Source organism: Anopheles arabiensis, chromosome 2 (assembly GCF_016920715.1).
Source record: "Anopheles arabiensis isolate DONGOLA chromosome 2, AaraD3, whole genome shotgun sequence".
Taxonomy (NCBI): domain Eukaryota; kingdom Metazoa; phylum Arthropoda; class Insecta; order Diptera; family Culicidae; genus Anopheles; species Anopheles arabiensis.
The window spans coordinates 70,946,219-70,966,162 of NC_053517.1; the positions used below are offsets into that span (position 1 = coordinate 70,946,219).

General features: G+C 41.6%; 3 protein-coding genes across 3 annotated transcripts; 1 reads left to right on the forward strand and 2 right to left on the reverse strand.

Annotated features, from left to right (window-relative positions):
* Nucleotides 1–815: 815 nt before the first annotated feature.
* On the reverse strand, nucleotides 816–7,238 carry LOC120897341 (growth hormone secretagogue receptor type 1-like). The gene is made up of 7 exons (XM_040302157.1): nucleotides 6,223–7,238; nucleotides 2,524–2,666; nucleotides 2,299–2,399; nucleotides 1,930–2,048; nucleotides 1,425–1,537; nucleotides 1,237–1,316; nucleotides 816–1,147 (listed from the first exon to the last, which is right to left on the reverse strand). Exons 1-7 carry the CDS (start codon nucleotides 7,090–7,092, stop codon nucleotides 1,029–1,031), a joined length of 1,545 nt encoding a protein of 514 aa, XP_040158091.1. The 5' UTR covers nucleotides 7,093–7,238; the 3' UTR covers nucleotides 816–1,028.
* A 6,410-nt stretch (nucleotides 7,239–13,648) lies between these two features.
* LOC120898853 (melanotransferrin) lies at nucleotides 13,649–17,402 on the reverse strand. The gene is made up of 4 exons (XM_040305263.1): nucleotides 17,217–17,402; nucleotides 16,338–16,771; nucleotides 14,546–16,248; nucleotides 13,649–14,474 (listed from the first exon to the last, which is right to left on the reverse strand). Exons 1-4 carry the CDS (start codon nucleotides 17,281–17,283, stop codon nucleotides 14,237–14,239), a joined length of 2,442 nt encoding a protein of 813 aa, XP_040161197.1. The 5' UTR covers nucleotides 17,284–17,402; the 3' UTR covers nucleotides 13,649–14,236.
* A 99-nt stretch (nucleotides 17,403–17,501) lies between these two features.
* Nucleotides 17,502–19,689, forward strand: LOC120898856 (kelch domain-containing protein 10 homolog). Its single transcript, XM_040305266.1, has 3 exons — nucleotides 17,502–18,176; nucleotides 18,299–18,510; nucleotides 18,587–19,689. The coding sequence occupies exons 1-3, from the start codon at nucleotides 17,640–17,642 to the stop codon at nucleotides 19,239–19,241; spliced, it is 1,404 nt and encodes a 467-aa protein (XP_040161200.1). The 5' UTR covers nucleotides 17,502–17,639; the 3' UTR covers nucleotides 19,242–19,689.
* Nucleotides 19,690–19,944: the final 255 nt, after the last annotated feature.

The window sequence follows — 19,944 nt, forward strand, 5'->3', positions numbered from 1 at the left end:
ATCAGTTCTAATAAATTATATTCCCATTCACAACATCGGCATTACATCTTACCCCACCATAAGCCTTACGGGGTATAGACTATTATTCCATTTCTTTCGAGTTCTGTTCAACGACCGACCGACGAATCGATCAACAGATTTTCACCTGTTTCATCACAGCATTCTAGATTTTTATATTATCAGATGTCTGCAGAAACTCCACTTTCCATTCCAAGATGTTTCACATGTTTTCCTTTCTACAGTGCAATAAGATAATTGATTTTAAAATAGAATAAATCAATCGTACTATCGGAACAAATATAGCATACATAAATAACAACAGTATGTGGTAAGTGTCGTTATAATTATTATTTGATAATTTGGAAAATCAGCCCACTATGAAAAGCATGTGCTGTCATTCATTAAAATAAAGAAAAAGTTAAGTTATTAAATTTGCTATCAAGATATTGCTAGATAAACAAAATATAAATATTGTTATAAAGTAAATCAATATTTGTTTGTTTTTTTATTCCTCGTAAGGACGGCCTGGTTGTATCATTTAAACATTTGTTTTAATTCACCCAACATTTTTCAAACTTATTGAGAACATGAACAAAAAGTAAACTAGAGTTTTACTTCTTATTTTATTCTGGACAACAAGTGCTGACACATTTACATGTAAACAAAAGGTTCATAATCCATGCACAAATACCATCATGCAGGGGTTTGATTTCCCATCCCACATCCTTACCTGTCATTAATGATTGCGGATTTCGGATATTCTCATTGCGTATGTAGAGTGTTTATGATAAATCCTTCAATTGAACGTGTAAAAAAATAAGGATGTATATTTTACCGCCTTGGGAAAGCACCAGTATTTACACAATTTGTAATATGCCATTTAGCACTTAAACCTTAAACAACTTTCGCACAGAGAGTGTTCGTTCGCTGAAAATATCACCACATTACCAGCACTCCTGTCACGCCATTCACTATTACACATATTTAAATGAGCTTAGCTATGCTAAGACAACCACAGGAGACTACTGCTACTTAACAAAGTTGGTAATTTCATAGTCGGCCAACTCCCGCCACGTCGTCGCATCTGCGGTGTCTGATATGGTGGTGTTTCTTCGCATCTTGGAACCATTGGAGCGGAGGACGAATTCTGTGACACACCGTAAACAATGCATTAAGAAATCATAACTCAATAGAGAGACGTTTCTCGTGGTTTCGGTGAATATTTGTTTGCGTTACCTGTAACCTGAGTACCGGAGGTATGCTCGAGATTTATTTGCCGCTGGCTACGCTTCTGGAACATACCAAAAATCGCCTTCCTGTGAATGTGTAGAACGCGGAATAGTTAAAACTTTCAGTCGCCCGGAACACCACACTCGCACACACACACCCACTCACACACACATGCGTCCCATAACAAAGCTTACCGAAAGTTTTGCCCACTAACGCAGTACAGAATGAAGTTGATGCCGAAGTTCGTCATGAAAAACAGTTGACAGCAGTTCTGCACCAGATAGATGTTCATGTTGGTGTGTTCCGTCTGTTGGGAGCGGCAACGAGAGAAATAGAAATCACAACCGAATCCAACAATCGTAACTTCTAAATTACGTTTAATCTACGCTTCTTCAAGTTCAAAGAAATCGCAGTTCCATTTAATGCTAGGGGGTCGGGCAGTGCTGACTATTGACATAGACTGATAACTAATTAGAGCGAGCGGATATACATCAGTTATGGTATCTACGGAAACTCCTGCGGCATACTTGCCAAGTTCACACTTCAAAAGGTTGATAGAAAAACATTCCCCAAACTGTTTGCAACGTATCTTCGCATGCTGGGTCTCGCCACAGGGTACTGGAATAGTATATCTTGTCTGTGGCTAGTAACCTAACCGAGAGATGCAAAGTTTTCATCAAGAGCCTACATTCCACTTACCTCTAGGTAGATCTTTACACGCACAATGTAGCTGGGTAGGTTCAAACAAACGAACACCGTTGAAACGATAAGCAGCATTTTAGTAACCTTGATTTGAGAATTCGCAACCCGGCTACGACCTACGGGATGGGCAAGATTAGACCGAAAACAAAAGTTTGTATAACGACATTAGTAACTATGGCATCATTGTGCCGAAGTGCCCCAAGGATGTGTAGCCCAACTATCTGAACGTCACTATCTAAACCGGACGAAACTTGCTTCCATTCGTTCGCTTTCGTCTGTGTGTGCGGATGCGGTATGTAAGGTATGTCCACGTGCCGGACATTCCGAACGTTCTATCGGATGGTAACGGTCCGTAGCCATACTTACTGTAGAGTTGTATCTGCTGGACGGGGACAGTGCCGTTGCCAAAGAGCTGGCTGCTCGAAATGTTCAGCTGTCGCCGGGATTCGCGCACGTTTGTCCCGTAACTGTAACAACAAGGATATGGTGTGTCATTCGAGGTTCGCGTCCGGTTGAAACGCTTTCACCCTGTCGGTCACATTCATAATGGAGCGATGTGTAATAATAGCAATCGTGTGCATACGTACGTACCTCCGTGGTATGGTCATCGTGCGTCTAATGCTGGCAAACTTCCACACCGTCAGTGCGGTGATCGTGTTGAGCACGACAATTATCGTAAACGGTACCACAAACACCAGTATGAAATCGAGAAAGTTGAACATTGCCGCCTGGTCCTGCAACGGAAAAGGAAGGGGAGAGTGGGAACAAACATTGAAAGGACAATGGGACCATTGTTATGCATTCGAATATTTGCCAGTTGTTATAAGGCCATGGCAAGGCAACTAACTGGTCGAAAAACTGCGTGAAATGTTATTCATTTCAAGTAATTTTCGTTACGACGGGGTCGATTGGGGCAAGAATACTAATCGCTAGAGGAATGTGTCTGTTAATACCAAGGATAACTATACATTAATGAAACCATTACTACAAAATATTTTAATAAACAATATGAACGATGAAATATGCGTAACAGTCTGGTGTGTGATTTGTTTGTAAAAAAAAGATATAAATCAACCCTGACATTAGTTTTACAATTGTGAAATAAAAGGATTTTATAACAAGCACCTCTCTTGACGTTTATTTTGAATAACGAGCTAATCTGGGTGCCTCTCAAATATCCCTGTTGGTGAGTAAAATTAAGCAAACGAATAACACATTGTTGCGTGTGCACATTGCGAATAACAAAAGCTTGGATGTTACGAATCAATCAATTCGTTGCGAATGCCAGTGTGTCGTGTGATCGTTTTAGAATTATTTGGACCTTTGAAGTGTTAGATGGATGCACAAATTGGCATGTTATATTAAATAAAATATATAAAGCGCAACGAAGCTACAATGTTTGAACTTGTGAGTCGTTTGCAATAAAATATAGCCTAGAGAAAATGTTAGGAAGGGTCGGTGGTCTATCGGATAGTCACGTCGTATTCTATAAGACTGGAAGGGTTTAATTCCCACAAGGTTAAATTCCCACATTCTTATGTGGTACTAATCAGTCTAGAAAGCCTTGCGTAGGTAGGCACGACTACGTAAGTTTTTACACCATTACCACGAAGAAGAAATTTAAGGTAAAGGGTAACTATCAAATTTTCAGGTATAATGCTGTTTTTATAGTTTTAAGTATAATGTTAAAAACAAAATAATATTAAATTAAATTTAAAATACTTCAGATAAATTAAGTAGAGAAAATATAAATGGGTTTTCAATAAATGAATAAGTTAAATAAGTTAAATGGAAGCAATTTATACATTATTTGCCATGCATTCATCAAACATTCCAACCTATTTTCTTTTGATAACCGAAATGTACTGAATATACGATGGAAATCTCTATTTATTGATTCATTTATGTACTTATTTATTTGTTTATTTATTTATTCATTTTTTAAATAATTTATTTTTTAGTTTTTTATATATTGATTTATTTATTTATTTATTTATTGATATATGTATTTATTTATTTATTTATTTGTTTAATCATTCATTTACTTTTATTTATTTATTAATTTTTATTTTTATTATCTTGTTTATATATTGCATTTATTTATTTATTTATATTTTTCTATTGAGCAGTTAAAATCATAATAAATTATGAACATATTTGAAAAGCAGATATAGTCGCAGTATGATGACTCAATAAACATGAAAAAATAATCGTTTTTGTAATAATGTTTTCATTATTGATAAATCATCAGATTCCCCTAGTAATCTAGAAAAAGCTCGTCTTTTTTCACACACACAGTAGAACTCCGTTTATCCTCATACCTTTTACTTAGCTGCCCTCTTATCCGTGCTGCTGAAAAAAACTGACAGCTCAATACAAAGGTAGTATGACGCGCCGAGGAGGAGGTTTGAAAAATCTATTCTTCTTCTTTGACACTAAACCGTTGTCGGTCAAGGTCTGCCTGTACCACTAGTGGGCTTGGCTTTCTATGACTTATTGATTACTATTTCAGGATAGTCAGACCTACTTCTGGGGGCACGGTCCATTCGGGGCTTGAACCCATGACGGGCATATTGTTGTAGAAGTATGAGTTGAGACCAGCCCTTGAAATCCGTTATCAGGCAATAATATCGTACCAAAAAACATTTAAATTCAGGACACATTTCAATTATTCCCTTTAACATGTACTGCTACAAACTCAAAAATACCATGAATTGTGTTTAAAAAACTTCTTCTTCTTCTTCTTTGGCTCAACAACCGATGTCGGTCAAGGCTTGCCTGTACCCACTTGTGCTTGTGGGCTTGACTTTCAGTGACTAATTGATTCCCCCCCCCATAGCAGGATAGTCAGTCCTACGTATGGCAGCGCGGTCTATTTGGGGATTGAACCCATGACGGGCATGTTGTTAAGTCGTACGATTTGACGACTGTATTACGAGACCGGCTTACTAAAAAAAACTAACTAGAGTAAAAAACAAACTCTTGGACCAAATATTCGTGTTATCAGAGTATACGGGTGGAGTCCAGTCTTGATAAACGATGTTTTACTGTATCGCGATTCGTCTTCAACAATCAAATATTTAAAATGCTTTTAAATTACCCCATTAAACCCTTATCAAATGCTCAAAAAATTGCACTTTTTCAATGAAAAAGATAATCTTTTAGGAATTTAGGATTTTATAGGATATCGTTTTATAGTCATAACTACTTTAATGATAAAAAGCCTGTTTCATTGAAAAACGCTGTACCCATTGTAATCCTTGGCATATGTCATTCTTCCCGCGAAGCTTCCACTGAATGTCAGCTAATTATTTGCGACTATTTAATGCTGTTTTCTACTGAATCGCTGCTATAAAATAGTTGTGTATAAATTGCAAAATAGTTGGGTATAAATTAAAGCTCAGCAGCTGCATTCTGATGGCATCACGCATACTGTTTCGTGGTATTATTACCCGCTTGTGGTGTTTCAGAGAGACATTAATTACGTTAGCTTACCTCATCACAATTTCGTTAAGTTTGATCGTATCCCTTTTAATGCTAAATTAAATCATATTAAACTGGAGTTTTTAAAATAAATTTAACTACGTTTTCTGTTGCCCTTATTGAACAAACATGCTATCACGTTCCCCAATTCAGCACAATCGAAGCGAACAACAGAAAATCTCTCAGCCGTGAGGGAGTTCTGTTGGCGGAGTTTGCTGCCAAACATGAGATAAATTGTTTACTTAGGTCAAACAAAGGCCATCTCTTCCGAACAATTTAATTGAGGGTAAATGAATCTGTTATCCTTCCATGCGAACGGGTGTTACAAAAGGTTTCATTCTTCTGCAATCTGAACAAATCTGCAAATAAACACCAACCTAACCCGCATGCCAGATGGACAAAAGGGCGCAATTCTCAACCATGCAATAATGATAAATGAAGGTTTTCTTTCCTTCCTATATTTCATTCGCAGTCGCTCCGGAAGCAATTATCCTACGCAACAAATACGCAGGTGTCCACCATCATCACCTCCCCGTGCTCCGAGCTTGGACATGGGAACCCTGTACAGTAAACAATTGCTTGCAACAACACCATGGTAGGGTAAAAATCCAGGGCGGGAGAAAAAAAAAGTTGCAATCACTTTCTTTTGTGTAGGAAGTTGGGTGAAACAATGGCCAAAGCCACCGTCACGGTTTCATTCTCCGGAAACACCACTAGCTGGAAGCAAAGTACGTGTGCGCTATGCTAACCATAGAGGTGAACCAATTGTTATACACTGTCGTGCTGCTGGCTACTAAAGCTACTCACTTTGTACTCCTGCACAATATCGCAGATGGTGTCGTTCATGGAAGCGGAGAACTGCGGTGAAGCGAAGAAAAATATCGGCAGGCTGATGAAAATTCCCGCAATTGTCAGCGCGAAGATAACAATCTTCGCGCGCCGAACCGTGCACATGGTCTGGCGCTTCAGCGGATACAACACGGCAATGAACCGTTCGACGGTGAAGGCGACCACGAACCAGACGGACAGGAAGCAGCACAGCGAGCTGGAGAAGGTGAAAAAGCGGCAGCAGATTTCCTGGATGTAGATTTTCAGGTCGACCAGGTTCAGCCAGGCCACGAACTGGCCAATCAGGTAGAACGTATCGCTGAGCCCGAGCGCGGCCAGGTAGTAGGAGGAGGAAAGCTTTCGCAGCTTGGTTTTGAAAAACACCAGCACCGACAGCACGTTCCCGATACTGCCGAACAGCACCAAGGCCGGGACGTAGTAGAAGTTGATCACACTCAGCACCTCCGCGTAGTACACGAACGTTTGCTGATCGAACTCCTGCGCCGGAGACAGGGTGACGGCATCGGCCGGATGATGGACGGTGGGTGGCGGCTGGTAGTGGACGGAAGAGTCGTTCCCTCCCAGCGGCAGGCCGGGCAGGCCGGCCGAGGGTACTGTTGGCGGTAGCTCCACGCCGTACGATCCGTAGGAAGTGGTCATCAACAGCACGCTGACTGTTGGGGCACTCATTAGTAACGCCTTATTCGCGTTGAACGAACCGTCGGCATCGCCCAAAGTACTGCCGTTTTGGCGACCGGCCAGAAGAAGCATCTGCTGACTAGACCGCCCGTAACCGTAATCCTCTCGCAGGGCGGTCCCACTCAGATGATCTCCCACGGCACTAAACATCGTGAAGCCTGGCACACACTGGGACTATCCTTTCAGCCGGTACGCTCCGCGTTGTCAAGGACCACGGTAAGACGGCCCAATGCTTGAGCATTCTTAATTTCACCAACACACGCTACTAACACCATCATCATTACCATTGACCTCACGCCATGTTGATGTATGTCAATATGGCGAAATATTCCTTCGTTTTACTATAGCACAAATACTTTTAGAAAAACTTGAAATTTTTTAAAGGCTTAAAACAAATTAGTAGAACTAACCAACAATCATTTAAATTAATTTGTATTCTAATAGAATGTGTTCCACCTTTCTTAAAGAAAGTTAATAACGTTGAAGCCTTAACGGACCATTCATAATTCTCATTAATCTTGTAAATGTATAAGCTGATAAGTAAAAGAAAGTTGTACGCCATGGAAATATCTATAATAAAATATGTATAATATAATGCGAAATATCCTCCAGTTTTAACTACGCGTTGACCACACTAGACGATATAATCTAACTACCACCGGAGGGTAGAAGGTGTTCAATCCCACAACGTATCGATTCATTCTTATCGTATTACAATCCAAACGGATGTTATTTCAATCCATCGGCCACACCTTTACGATATGTGAAACATAACTGTGTAGGAAAAATACAAAAAAAAATCGAATCCAAAGACGCTCGTTTCGAAAGACACTCCGCGTGTAACGCATGTCGTCAAGTCGACCGTTTTGCGACAAGAAAGGCGTCACGTTTCCTGGATTGCTTTTCACTATCATCGTTTGCATCATTTGCTAACGATAGTCGTGATTGGCATGTGTCAAATTAATCCCTTCGGGAAAGGAACAGCTCAACCACACCGATAATAAAGTGACGCGGTTTCGATGACTTACCACGGCATCTTTGCTCCTGTCTTGGTTTTTTTAACGAATCGTTGGCGGTGATTTAGACATAGTGATAAGGGAATATGTGGTTGATGACGGATGGTGACATTTGAAGCTGTTGTCGGAATTATCAGCTACCATCAGTCGTTATGTGCATCGGTGAAGTGTGCAACGTGTACCCGTGCCTGGTAAGACGCCACAATGCACAACAACCAGGCGTCTCCATTGTTAAGGACAGTGTGGTTGTTGTTTTTTTTATATTGATATTAAGATAACGCGCAAATGTCTTTATGGAGGGCGTTTGCATTAAATTATCACACTCGTTGTTTGATGTGGGTGTCACTCACTTACTTACTTATCCAGCGCTACAACCGCTTTGCGGTCTTGGCCTGCCTAAGGAGTGTCCGAAACCGCTCACGGTCTCGCGCCTTCGTCTGCCAGTCCGTTATCCCGGCTTTAATGGCTGAGGCCATTGTCACTAGACATTACAAATATTACAATTATGTTCACATTATTAAATATTTAGAGATATTTTCTGTTTAAAATGCTATTAGAATAGTTTGACTAATTCAGAAAATGCAACCTTATTCCCAACAGAAGTATGATCTGCATAAAATAAACTAAAGCAATGTGATTTTACAAATTTCATATCACAGAAAAACTTAACAACAGCAACTACTAAAAATTACCATTCATGATCATAAGGGTTGCTAACAGTTGGTAATTGTTTTCTTTGCTCATCTTGGATCCAAAAGCATTATTTCAAAATAAAATGCCACCAAAAAATGTTCATTGTTATTCATTTAATCAGGGACATTCATGTTCAACTACCGTTTTATCCCCACCATGCGTATTTTGGATGAATTTTCGAAACTAACACTTTTAATTCGGTTATGATTCATCTTTCATTCATTGCAGTCCTTGCACGCTACTGCGCAGAATCCGTTCATTTTTTATCCCTACTCCTTTCAAATCAAATTCATTCTCGTATCATTTATCTTTCCATTCGTTCGTTTTCACCTACCATTGTTCATTTTCATCTACGCAAGCAGGATAAACAGCTTGTTACGAATATAATGCCTGCGATCTACGAACATTGTGCCGCACTTTTACAAAATCAGATTGAAACCATCCACCATCCTCGTATTTGACTACTTTAAGTTATTGTTCAACGAGAATTGTTTGTGAGCACTTCAATGTACACAATATAAAAGCTTCCTTTCGAAGCAATTCGTTTGATTATAAAACCATTTATTTGTGTTTCGCGGTCAGAAAACGATTGAAAAGATGTTTGAGCTTTCGATTCGTTCAACGTTTGCGAGTTTACAGGACATTGGTCAAAGCAAATGATTCATGAACTCAAACACTTGTGCGGAAGTGTGCCCTCTATGGGAAATGTAACGTGAGTCAAGTGAAGCATTCATGCGGATAGCCTTATTTATCCGTTCGAATGATGGGCAATATTCTGGAAATTCCATTGCACAAAGGAGCAGAACAATGAGCGTATTGGTGGTGTAATTGAATAGATTAATTTAAATTAGAAGCAATAATATGGGTCGGTATTTTCCTGTTATTTTCTTGTAACCATTGATGGCTATTGGAATTTAAAGCGAATTCCGGGTTTATAAAGTGGTTCTAGGTTGTAGGAACTAACACTATCGTTCCTAATACCGGGAAGCAATTACTTCGCTCCACTTTTGCTCAATAGATCTAGATGCAGTTAGTTTTTTGCCTTTTTAGTACGTACGCTTGACTGTTCCTTTGTCTTTCGCTATTAATTAGACACGATGGTCAATTATAAATGACTACTAACAAAAATCTTTAATTTAATCCGGTAGAATTCCATATAAACCATTTAAACAATAATCTAAGATGTTTTTAAAACTCCTTTATCTTGAACAAAATATTAATAATCGGGAATGTTATAACTATCGCAAAAATTTAATTTATAAATATAAACCGCTTTATAAATTTATTGTACACAAATTTATTGTTTTTGCAAATAACTAAGGACTGTTCTGTTGGTTGAAGTTGAAGACTGTTGAAGACGTAAAAAGTTGATTCCATTCGGTAGAAAATGTTTCTGCGCGTCGACACAATTTTCAAAGTTAAATTAAAATTACATTTATTCCAAAATATAAAAAAATAAATATTTGAAACCAAACAATTGTATTTAAACTATGATTATGAGAATGAATATACCACATTTGAGCATAAAATTTAGTTTTCATGAGCGAAATGAACTACTAATTTTGATGGTTAAATTCAAAAAATCAAAATGTTTGTTTTGATCAATATGAGTTCCATAAAACTCATTAGAAAAGATGTAACGGTAGTTTATTAAACATTGACCCAAGTCCACCTAATTTTGATGTCCAATATGATCAGGACATCTCCATTTTTCTGCTTCTTCTTTTTCTTCTTCTTTGACGCAACAACAGTTATCGGTCAAGACCTGCCAATACCACTATTGGTCTTGGTTATCAGTGTCTCGTTGATTATCCACAGCAGGATTATCAATTATACGTATGAAGGGAACGGTCAGGACGGAGTTTGAACCTACGACGGGCATGTTATTGAGTGGTGCAAGTTGATAATTTTACCACGGAATCCAAAGTCTAAGTGGTAGGAAAAAACCCTGAAGTATTCCATTTGCCTTCTTCTAGGATATCTAATGCGTACAGTTACGGGACTCCTAGACAAGCAGGTCAACTCGCCAGCGCTTCTCTCGAAGCTCTCGAAGCTATGCCCCGCCTAAATTGCTCCGAGCTAGATCGCTACTTGACGTGGAAGAGCGTCGTACACGCTTGGGCTCCTCTGATCTGTTTCTTCGCATGTGCCGTGAGTTCAACTGAAATCGTCATCAAACCGACAATATTCGCCCGTCCGTCCTTCTACGTCCTAATATTAGTGACAAATTGACTGTATGTGAATGTATACACGTATTTTGTGAATGTTGTGTAATGTTATGTACTGTATTGACTGCTTTACGAGGGCACCGCTTTCCGTTGAATTTTAAATAAACAAATTAAAAAAATCATCATAACTAGTCATTATCATAGGGGAAGGTAGGTAAAGACGGACACTGCGGGTAAGATGGACACTTCTCATAAATGCATGAAAAAGGTAATTTTCGAGCAATTCAACAATGTAGAATCCAAACTGAAGGTAAAACAACACATTTGAGAACATTTTTGGCATAAAATATGTAAAATTGGTTAAATCCACGAACAAAATAAATTTTCAATCATGTGCACCCTTGTTGATCTAATTTGACTACTGCCGATCTTAAGCTGTACAACTTGTATTGTTTATATTTCCGGAAGTTTTATTTCATGAATGGGTTGTCGCGATCATTAATGAAAAAACTGGCGAAAGAACGAGAATGAAAGCAGTACAAAATCTTGTTTTCTGGTGGTTTAAACATCCTGACACCAAAGCGGGAAAGACGGACACTTTGCTTTAGGGAAAGATGGACACCGAATTTATTGGTTTATTTTACTTCTTATATCAATTGGTGATGAATGGATTTCTTCAAATATCTTAAATAAGGGTATTCCGAAGCTATAAACCAATCAGCAACTAGAGAAAGTAATGAAATAAGCGAGAAATGAATCACCGGTCAAAATAGTAGCCATTCGTTATGCTATTACTCGCTCGACGCTGATGAGGCGCTTCACGAAATCCAATATCTTGTCACGACTTGTACAACTTTAAGCAATAAAAATATGAGGCATTGATACGGCATTGTTTAGGAATAGATGAAAAATTCTATGGGATTACAAATATTAAATGTTGAATTTTGACATGGTGGAAAATGGATTAAACTATAACAAGTCCCTCAAAAATACCGGGGTCGTGGTCTTTTCGCGTAGTAATTTCCTTAAAGGTAGTTCTAGACTGTTGTTCTGTAAGCTGAAGCAACGTGTGCTGTAAGTGCGCGATATTTCAATACATTTTAGATGCTGCATTCTACAATATATATATATATATATATATATATATATATATATATATATATATATATATATATATATATATATATATATATATATATATATATATTTATATATATATATATATATATATATATATATATATATATATATATATATATATATATATATATATATATATATATTCTTATATATATATATTCTTCTTCTTCTTCTTTGGCTCAACAACCGATGTCGGTCAAGGCCTGCCTGTACCCACTTGTGGGCTTAGGCTTTCAGTGACTAATTGATTCCCCCCATAGCAGGATAGTCAGTCCTACGTATGGCGGCGCGATCTATTTGGGGATTGAACCCATGACGGGCATGTTGTTAAGTCGTACGAGTTGACGACTGTACTACGAGACCGGCTAAAGCGGTGCTTACAACTCCTAAAACCACGGCTGAATGAATCGTCGTTGCAATAGGGCAAGAATTGGTTTATAAACGTACCAGGACGTGGAAAGCGGTAGAATTTGTTAAAATACTGTAAAACTCTTCACTTTCTAACCTTTTCTACAGGTGTCCATCTTACCCTTCATGGTGTCCATCTTTCCCATATCAGGTGTCCGTTTTACCCGAACATTTCAAAACCGCACGAAAAAAATCATGTTTTTCATTCATGAAAAAAACACAAAAATCAATGGAAACTTTAAAGTTTCAACACATTTTCTGATAAAACATGAGTGTAAGATAATGTATGCACATTTTCATGGTCGTTGCACTTATATATCCCTAGATTTTTCCCATTTCCCTTAACGTGTCCGTCTTTACCTACCTTCCCCTAACAGATATCCTAATCCCCTATTAAATTCACCTTTCTCTTGAAAAACCATGCGATACATTCAGCCCAAGGGGTAAGTCCAGCATACTGGGTGAGGGGTGAGTACTGAATAGTGATGGGTAAATTTTGCAGAAATCCGGAGTCGACTCCGATTCGACTCCGATAATTTCGGAGTCAATTCCGGAAGGTAGGTCCGCCCAGCATTATCCGGAGTCGTTCTGAATCGTCTGGAGCCGTTCGGAATCGCCCGGAGTCGTCCGGAGTCGTTCGGTGCCGGAGTCGTCCGGAGTCGTTTGAAGTCGTCCAGAGTCTCAGACTCCGGTCGGATCTAGTGGTTCCCATTTATCCGGAGTCGGAATCGTACTAACAATCTGAGTCGCGGATTCGCTCCAGAGATCACTAAGACTGAAGTCTCATCAGGGTGGCTTCACTGCTCCATCGCTTAGGGCCCCAATTCTCTCTCTAAATCCGACACTGGTGACGGGTGGAATTGTGGATACTCTCGAGCTCATTAAAATCTAAACGATTTTGGTCTGATCCTAGCAACTCCGGACAATTGTAAGTCCGAAAAATCCTGGGAGATTTAAGATCGCTTGGAGCGGGTTTAATAAAAAATAATTATAATAAAACAGAATAAAAAACGCGTTAGACAATCCAATTTTCCCCTAAATGCACAAATCCCTTAAACTCATTCGGATAAATCTTTACGAAGTTGGAAGTATGAATGGTGTATATCCATTGTATATCCACCTACGATCTAGGATGTCCAGATGCGAACCTGTGATATTCCTTGAGTGAAATTGAATTGTTTTTCTTCGGAAATATATTTTAATAATTTTCTTTAAAAATGAGTTCAATCAAGTTTGAACTCCTTATTGAAAATTTGAAACTAAAACGTTGAAACGCAGTGATTTTGGTTGTGTTGTTTTATTTAAAAATTGTTCTTTAACCTATAAAGATTGCAGTGCAGAAATATGACAAACTCAACGGTTTGTTTAGGCTATCGTTTTTTATGCTATAAAACTTGTTGATATGCAGTATTCATTTCGCTGAAAGAGTAAGAAAAAAATGTAGAGTTCCTCATTCTAATCAGACGGCACAAAAATGCCACCATGCACACACACTTCTACTTCTGGACGGATGAACGTTGCTGTGTAGATCACTTATAAGAAAGAAGCATAATACATCATGTTTTATGTAAAATGAGAAAAAGAGCTACAGCTAAGCTACTAAATCGAGGCGCAAGTGAATTAACAATTTAAAGTTTCAACTGCATATAGAGATTCGCAAAAGAGTACTGTACAAATAGATCAACACGAAACTAATTAGTTGAGTGGGAGTTTCACATTATCGTTCGAGAACCTTCGCACTGGAATGTTCAAAGTATTATACTGTTGCGATCGTTTTCCTGCAATAACATGGTATAGCTATCTAAATTGGACGGAAATTACTTTACTTAGAAAGAATCCGACGAGGTGGGTTGCAACCACACCCGAAGCTTAAAATATGTTTGTTGGCCAGAGCAATACCACTACTGCAAACAACAAGCTACTGAAGGCACTGATCTTCAAACTACCCGCACCTGCATGGCAATCGGTGATGCGCCGTGCGCGCATAAAGTTCGGTCCAAGATACGCATCGAACCAGCGCTTGTCCGAGTCGACTACGCGCAGACCACGGGTTGCATCGGAAAAGATCAAATCGTGGTACGGTGGGATGGAGTAAAACATGCTGAAGCTGTAAAAAAAACAAACATTAATTAATCAAACGCTTGCTCTACGAACGACATTCTTCGTATCAGAAAATACCTAAACTCGTCGGAAAATTTCCTTCCGTAGAATTGCTGTGCATAGGTAAACAGATTGATGTACGCGTTCAGCTCCGTCCCATTGTATCCTCGTCCTCCGCGAGCTACGATGGCGTTGGATTTCACCTTGCCGAGATTACAGGTCTTATACTCGTTGACCTCCGCTCGGGTTCCGTCCGGACAAAGCAGCTCGAAGTCGTCGGGCAGCGCATCGCGAGCCCACCATTCGCGCTTCTTACCACCTGTATTTTCAATCACCGTCGTGTGACGTACAAAGGCAACGTGTCCACCGCCCTCCACCAAACACCGGAAAGCACCCGAGTTACCGTAGTAGTCTTCCGACGCGTCACGCCGACAGTACCGGAAGCTGCTGCCATGGCACAGATCGCACATATTGTCGTACGGGATGCCGGTGTTGTACTCCTTGCTGATAGCTCCCGGCACGCAAGACTTGGTAAAATACTCCGCCGCGGCCCGTATGCTATCACAACCGTACGGGCGTATCCATCCGTTCGATATCAAGTACGCCATCGGATAAACCCACCCAGCAGCGGTATTGATGCCGGAATGGCAGGTATTTTTACCACGCAGGTAGGTGAGCTCAGTGTCCGGATCTTCCTCCTTCGCTACGGCCACCACGTAATACTCTGGCAGCCCCAGGTCGTACACTTCGGACATGAAGGGCATTAGTTCGTAGTGCAATCCTGCCGTATACACGTCGCTAGCATCCAGCACAGTCACGTCAGCCGTACCCGACTGTATGTGCTGCATGCAGGTGATGTGGGAGTGCGCTTTCATGCACAGCATGTCTGGCTTGATGAGTTGAGCCTTCAGTGCGGTGCGCATTTTGATGCACTTTTCGTACTCAGCGTCTGAGGTGACGCACAGCATCATTCTTCCCACTGGACACGACCGTGTTTCATAGATCTGGTCCAACGCTTTGCCCAGATACCTTTGGTAGTTTTGCTTGTCATCGTTAATCGGAGCTAAATGTCGCGTCGTGTCCTGGAACATCAAATTCAACCGTCTTCCGTAGCGCTTCGACTCAAACAGATCGAACGTTTCGTAAGGCTGGCTGTCATTGAATGCAGCCTGGTCGAAGTTGCTCAAGGGTGAATAGGTCGTCGTGGAAGTTGACGTGTACGAACTTTGGTATGGACGGTAGCGGTCATCCTGCCGATCGTACCCTGCACCGCTGGTACTATTATAGCGTCGTTGTTTCGATGCGTACAAGTTGACGGCTTTGCTGAAGAACTTTTTGAGCCTTCGCCGGTCAGATTTGGACGTGGCGCTGGACACTACAAGCGCATGGGACGGTACATCACCCCAGTCACACTGGCGGTATTGCGAAACGGGCTGGCGCGTTCCATCGCGACACAGCAACTCGAACTGATCAACGGTAACGCCCGGTATAAAGCCACTGTCCACCATTTCCTCCACCGTAGTGTGCTTCAAGAAGGCTACATCACCTGCCTCCACTAAGCAGCGAAAGGCGCCCTCGAAGCCGGCGTACGGATCCGTCGGCGTACATTTGCCCCCCGGCACCACGCCCGTACACAGCGAACACAGCTTATTCGAGTTGTCGCCGATGGGGTTGTACTTGTCGATCAGAGCATTCACCGCACACGACGGGCCGAAGAAATCGGAGGCAGTTTTGACGATGTTGTTACAGTCCGTAATGGCCATACCTCCGTCTCGTTGCAACTGCAAGAGCAAAAAAGCATTTTATATTGATTGCAACAGACTCTCAAGTATTTTCTCTAATCGCAACAGCCAGAAACCGCAATACTTACGGTATAAATCGGAAGCGTCCAACCGGCATGGCTGCCCACCCATGCGAAGCACGCCTTCTTGCCCCGCAATTGTCGTATATGAGTTACATCCGGTAAGGATCCTTTCTTGATCACAGCTACGGCATGATACTGGGTAAACCCTCCCTCGTACCCTTCGTGCATCAAGGGAATGAGCGAATGGAACCGGCCACCGCTAAATACTTCTCCCGCGTCCAGCGTCATTACGTCCGCCTTGCGCTCGTTAATCAGCGCCATACACTCGTCATGGTCGTACCCGTGGTGACAGGATACGTTCATGAAGAAATCGTTAAACAGTGCAACATCGCGCTCGAGTGCTTTGGTAAAGTTCTGGCACTTGTACGTTTCCTCCTGGCTGGTCGCGCACCAGACGATGTTGCTTTTTGCCTCTTTTTCCTCCTCAACGTAGTATTGACCTGAGGAAAGAAAAAGGTGCGGGGTAGTAATTAGCTGCAGGTAAGAAGGAAGAATCGAGTGGTAATGATCTCCGTACGAGATAGCTCAGTGATTCTTTCGGGGTAGCTTTTGGGCTCTTGCCATCCTTCCCCATGTCTATCAATTTGTTTGTAAACATTAGGGGCGTCGGTATTCGGGAATGCATTCCACCATAACCTGTCAAACAGTTGAACAAGCCCTCGTCGGCTATGATTCATTCATTCACAAAGAAACCAAACACGTAAACAAATTAACTTATCGAATGATCCAACAAACGAGATAACTTTTAACAAATAATCATCGAACATGTTATCGAAAAGAACTGTTTGAAAATTAACGCATCCGCTGCACTGTAATTCGTTCAATTGCCATCCCGTGGCCGCACTTGTTGACCAAGCCCTAATTGTACTCCACTTCGTCACTTACCTGCAGTCAGCGTGGCGAAACATAATATTGCCGTGCCTATGCACAACCAGCGCTCTGCTTTCACCATTGCACACAGAAGAACATAAAACTATGAACTTAAAACGGAAATTAAACGAAAAAGCTGGAATGCTATGCTGGGGAACAGGTGAACACGCCCATCGAAAATTGGAATCTGATTGACAACTGTCAGCGGTGGCGTCGTGTCAAGGTGTATAGAGATGTTGTTTGGTATTTTTCTATCTCTCTTCAGCAATTCAGCGCAACTGCTGAATAGCGCCGTGACAGTCGCAGAATGACAGCAACTTTATTTTACCGATTGGCAAAACATGCTTTTGCCCAACCAGAGAAAAGTGTCCCCAAATTATTTCGTTCCGCAACAGCAGCAGAACAATCGACCTGCACAAGTATGGTAGCCCGTCGGTAATGAGAATTTTTCAACTGCTCGTGTACAAACTGCTGGCACGAGCGATCGACACGGTGAACAGGTACTTTGACGTGCGAAGACTGCACTACATCCGGGAGGTGCTGGAAATAAACATTGGGACACTGGTACACCAGCTCAACGAGAGCAGCCAAACGATGGCAAAGCGCAAAGCCATCTACGCGTTTCGGCCGTTCGAAGTGTGTGACGTTGATTACCGGAGCAGCAGCAGCAGCAGCAGCGGCGGCAGCACCAGCCTTACCAGCAGGCTCGGCACTGGCCGACACTTTCCGAAGGCTCGCAGTGGCCATCGCATCGTGTGCAGCGACTCGTCGGTCTACTGCTTCGGAGGTTTTAATCCCAACAACTCGCTCGCACGGGATGGAAACCACGATCAGCGCGAGGACATGTACTTGTTTCAGGAGCTGTGGAAGTATGATATGATACGCAAGGAGTGGACGCTGCTACTAGACTCGAACAACGATTTGCCCGCAGAGCTGGCCTCGAACGCAATGCTGTTGTGCGGTGAAACGATTATGGTATGGTGGTGTATTTTTAGAACCTACGCGACATCATCGCTCAATCGCTCTTTAAATGTGGTACTGTCTTTTTGGTTTTAATGCGATACTGACGGTTGGTTTGCATCGCTTCTACTTGGCAGGTTTTTGGCGGCACAGGATATCCATTTGGCGTAAATTGCTCAAACCGATTGCACGTGTGTGTGCCCCGCCGCAGACCGAAGGATCTGCTAGAGGTAGAGGTGAAAGGAGACCCTCCACCGCCGCAATACGGCCAGGCAATTGTAATTAACGACAATTACCTCTACTCCATCGGCGGAACGAACGGCTTCGAGTATACGCTTGATATCCATCGGTAAATCTAAAATGATTCGTGCATACCACCAACTCGCATGCTAATCGCATCTCACTGTTTATTCCTCTGCTTTTAGGCTACATCTGCCGAGTAAGACGTGGGAATGCGTATACGAATGCAATCAAAATATTCGCGAAGACCCGTCGGGCCGATACCGCCACGAGCTAGCGCACGATGATTCCAAAATCTACGTCATCGGCGGCGGTACAAGCGATGCCGTGTTCATCCTGTCCAATATTCCCGTGTACGACATCAAAGCCAACAAGTGGGAGTACATGGTGACGAAACCCGACCCGCTGGCCAACTCGCCCGGCATACCGACCGCCCGCAAGTGTCACTCCTGCGTACAGATACGCACGGACCAGGGGCTGGAGGTGATTGTCGCGGGGGGCTACGATGGCGTCAACTACTATAACGACATCTGGAAGCTTAGCCTGTCCACCATGCAGTGGAAGAAGATGCAGAAATCGCAGCTACCGTATCCGCTGTTCTTCCACGACGCGGCCGTCACGAGCGACGGCTGCATGCACATCTTCGGTGGTATCCGGTACAACAATAACACGAACGTTCGCACGGACACGCTGTACAGGATGTGGACCACCATTCCGCGGCTGAGCGTGATCGCCTGGGAAGCGCTGCTGCATTACATTCCGAGCTTGCCCAGCAGGACAAGGGAAGAGCTGCTGGAAGCCGGTATTCCTCGCCAGTTTGTTGACAGGGTACACGAGTGAGTGTTGGTATGTATTTTATTTTTCGTTGCTGTAGAAAACGACTATTGGGCTCAAATCTCAGTTTAATTTAAATCACAGTACAGTACAACCTCACTGTTTGGGTCTTCTAATGGGGTTGTTCACTAGTTGGTACCTCAATAGTTGGGTTGCCATCGAACCAATGAGGTAGTTTTGACCGAAATAAACACCGGCAAGGTTTTCATCTAGCTATGAAGTATAGCCCTTGCGATGCGGTTCAGTGCAATAGATGCAATAGTTTATGTACGAAATTTGTCTACATCGTTTGCAACCAAACTCTCCAATGCGAGCCCACTCTCCTCCACTATCCCAATCAGTGAGATCGTACTGTACCTTGGCAAAAATAAATATCGTTTTCTGTGTGCATCTATGGAACTTTTTAAAAAAATACTAAAAATACAATATATGACTGCAGTGAATATGTTTTCAATTTTGTCAAATTAAGAGAACTGATCTGGAGAAGGTGGTTTGGTGTGATGCTTCAAATTTCCAGGGCAAGATTGCCTTTTGATACTGTCGATAAATATAATCACAATTCTCTTTCTGCGGTTACTGAAGGGGAAAGAGAATATTTTAAACAAGTAAATGATGATACCGTTGAAAATTTAGCAAAGGCTCTTTACTTTTAGGAAAAACGAAGCACGAACATAAGCTGATACATTAACAAACAAATGGAAACTTTTCA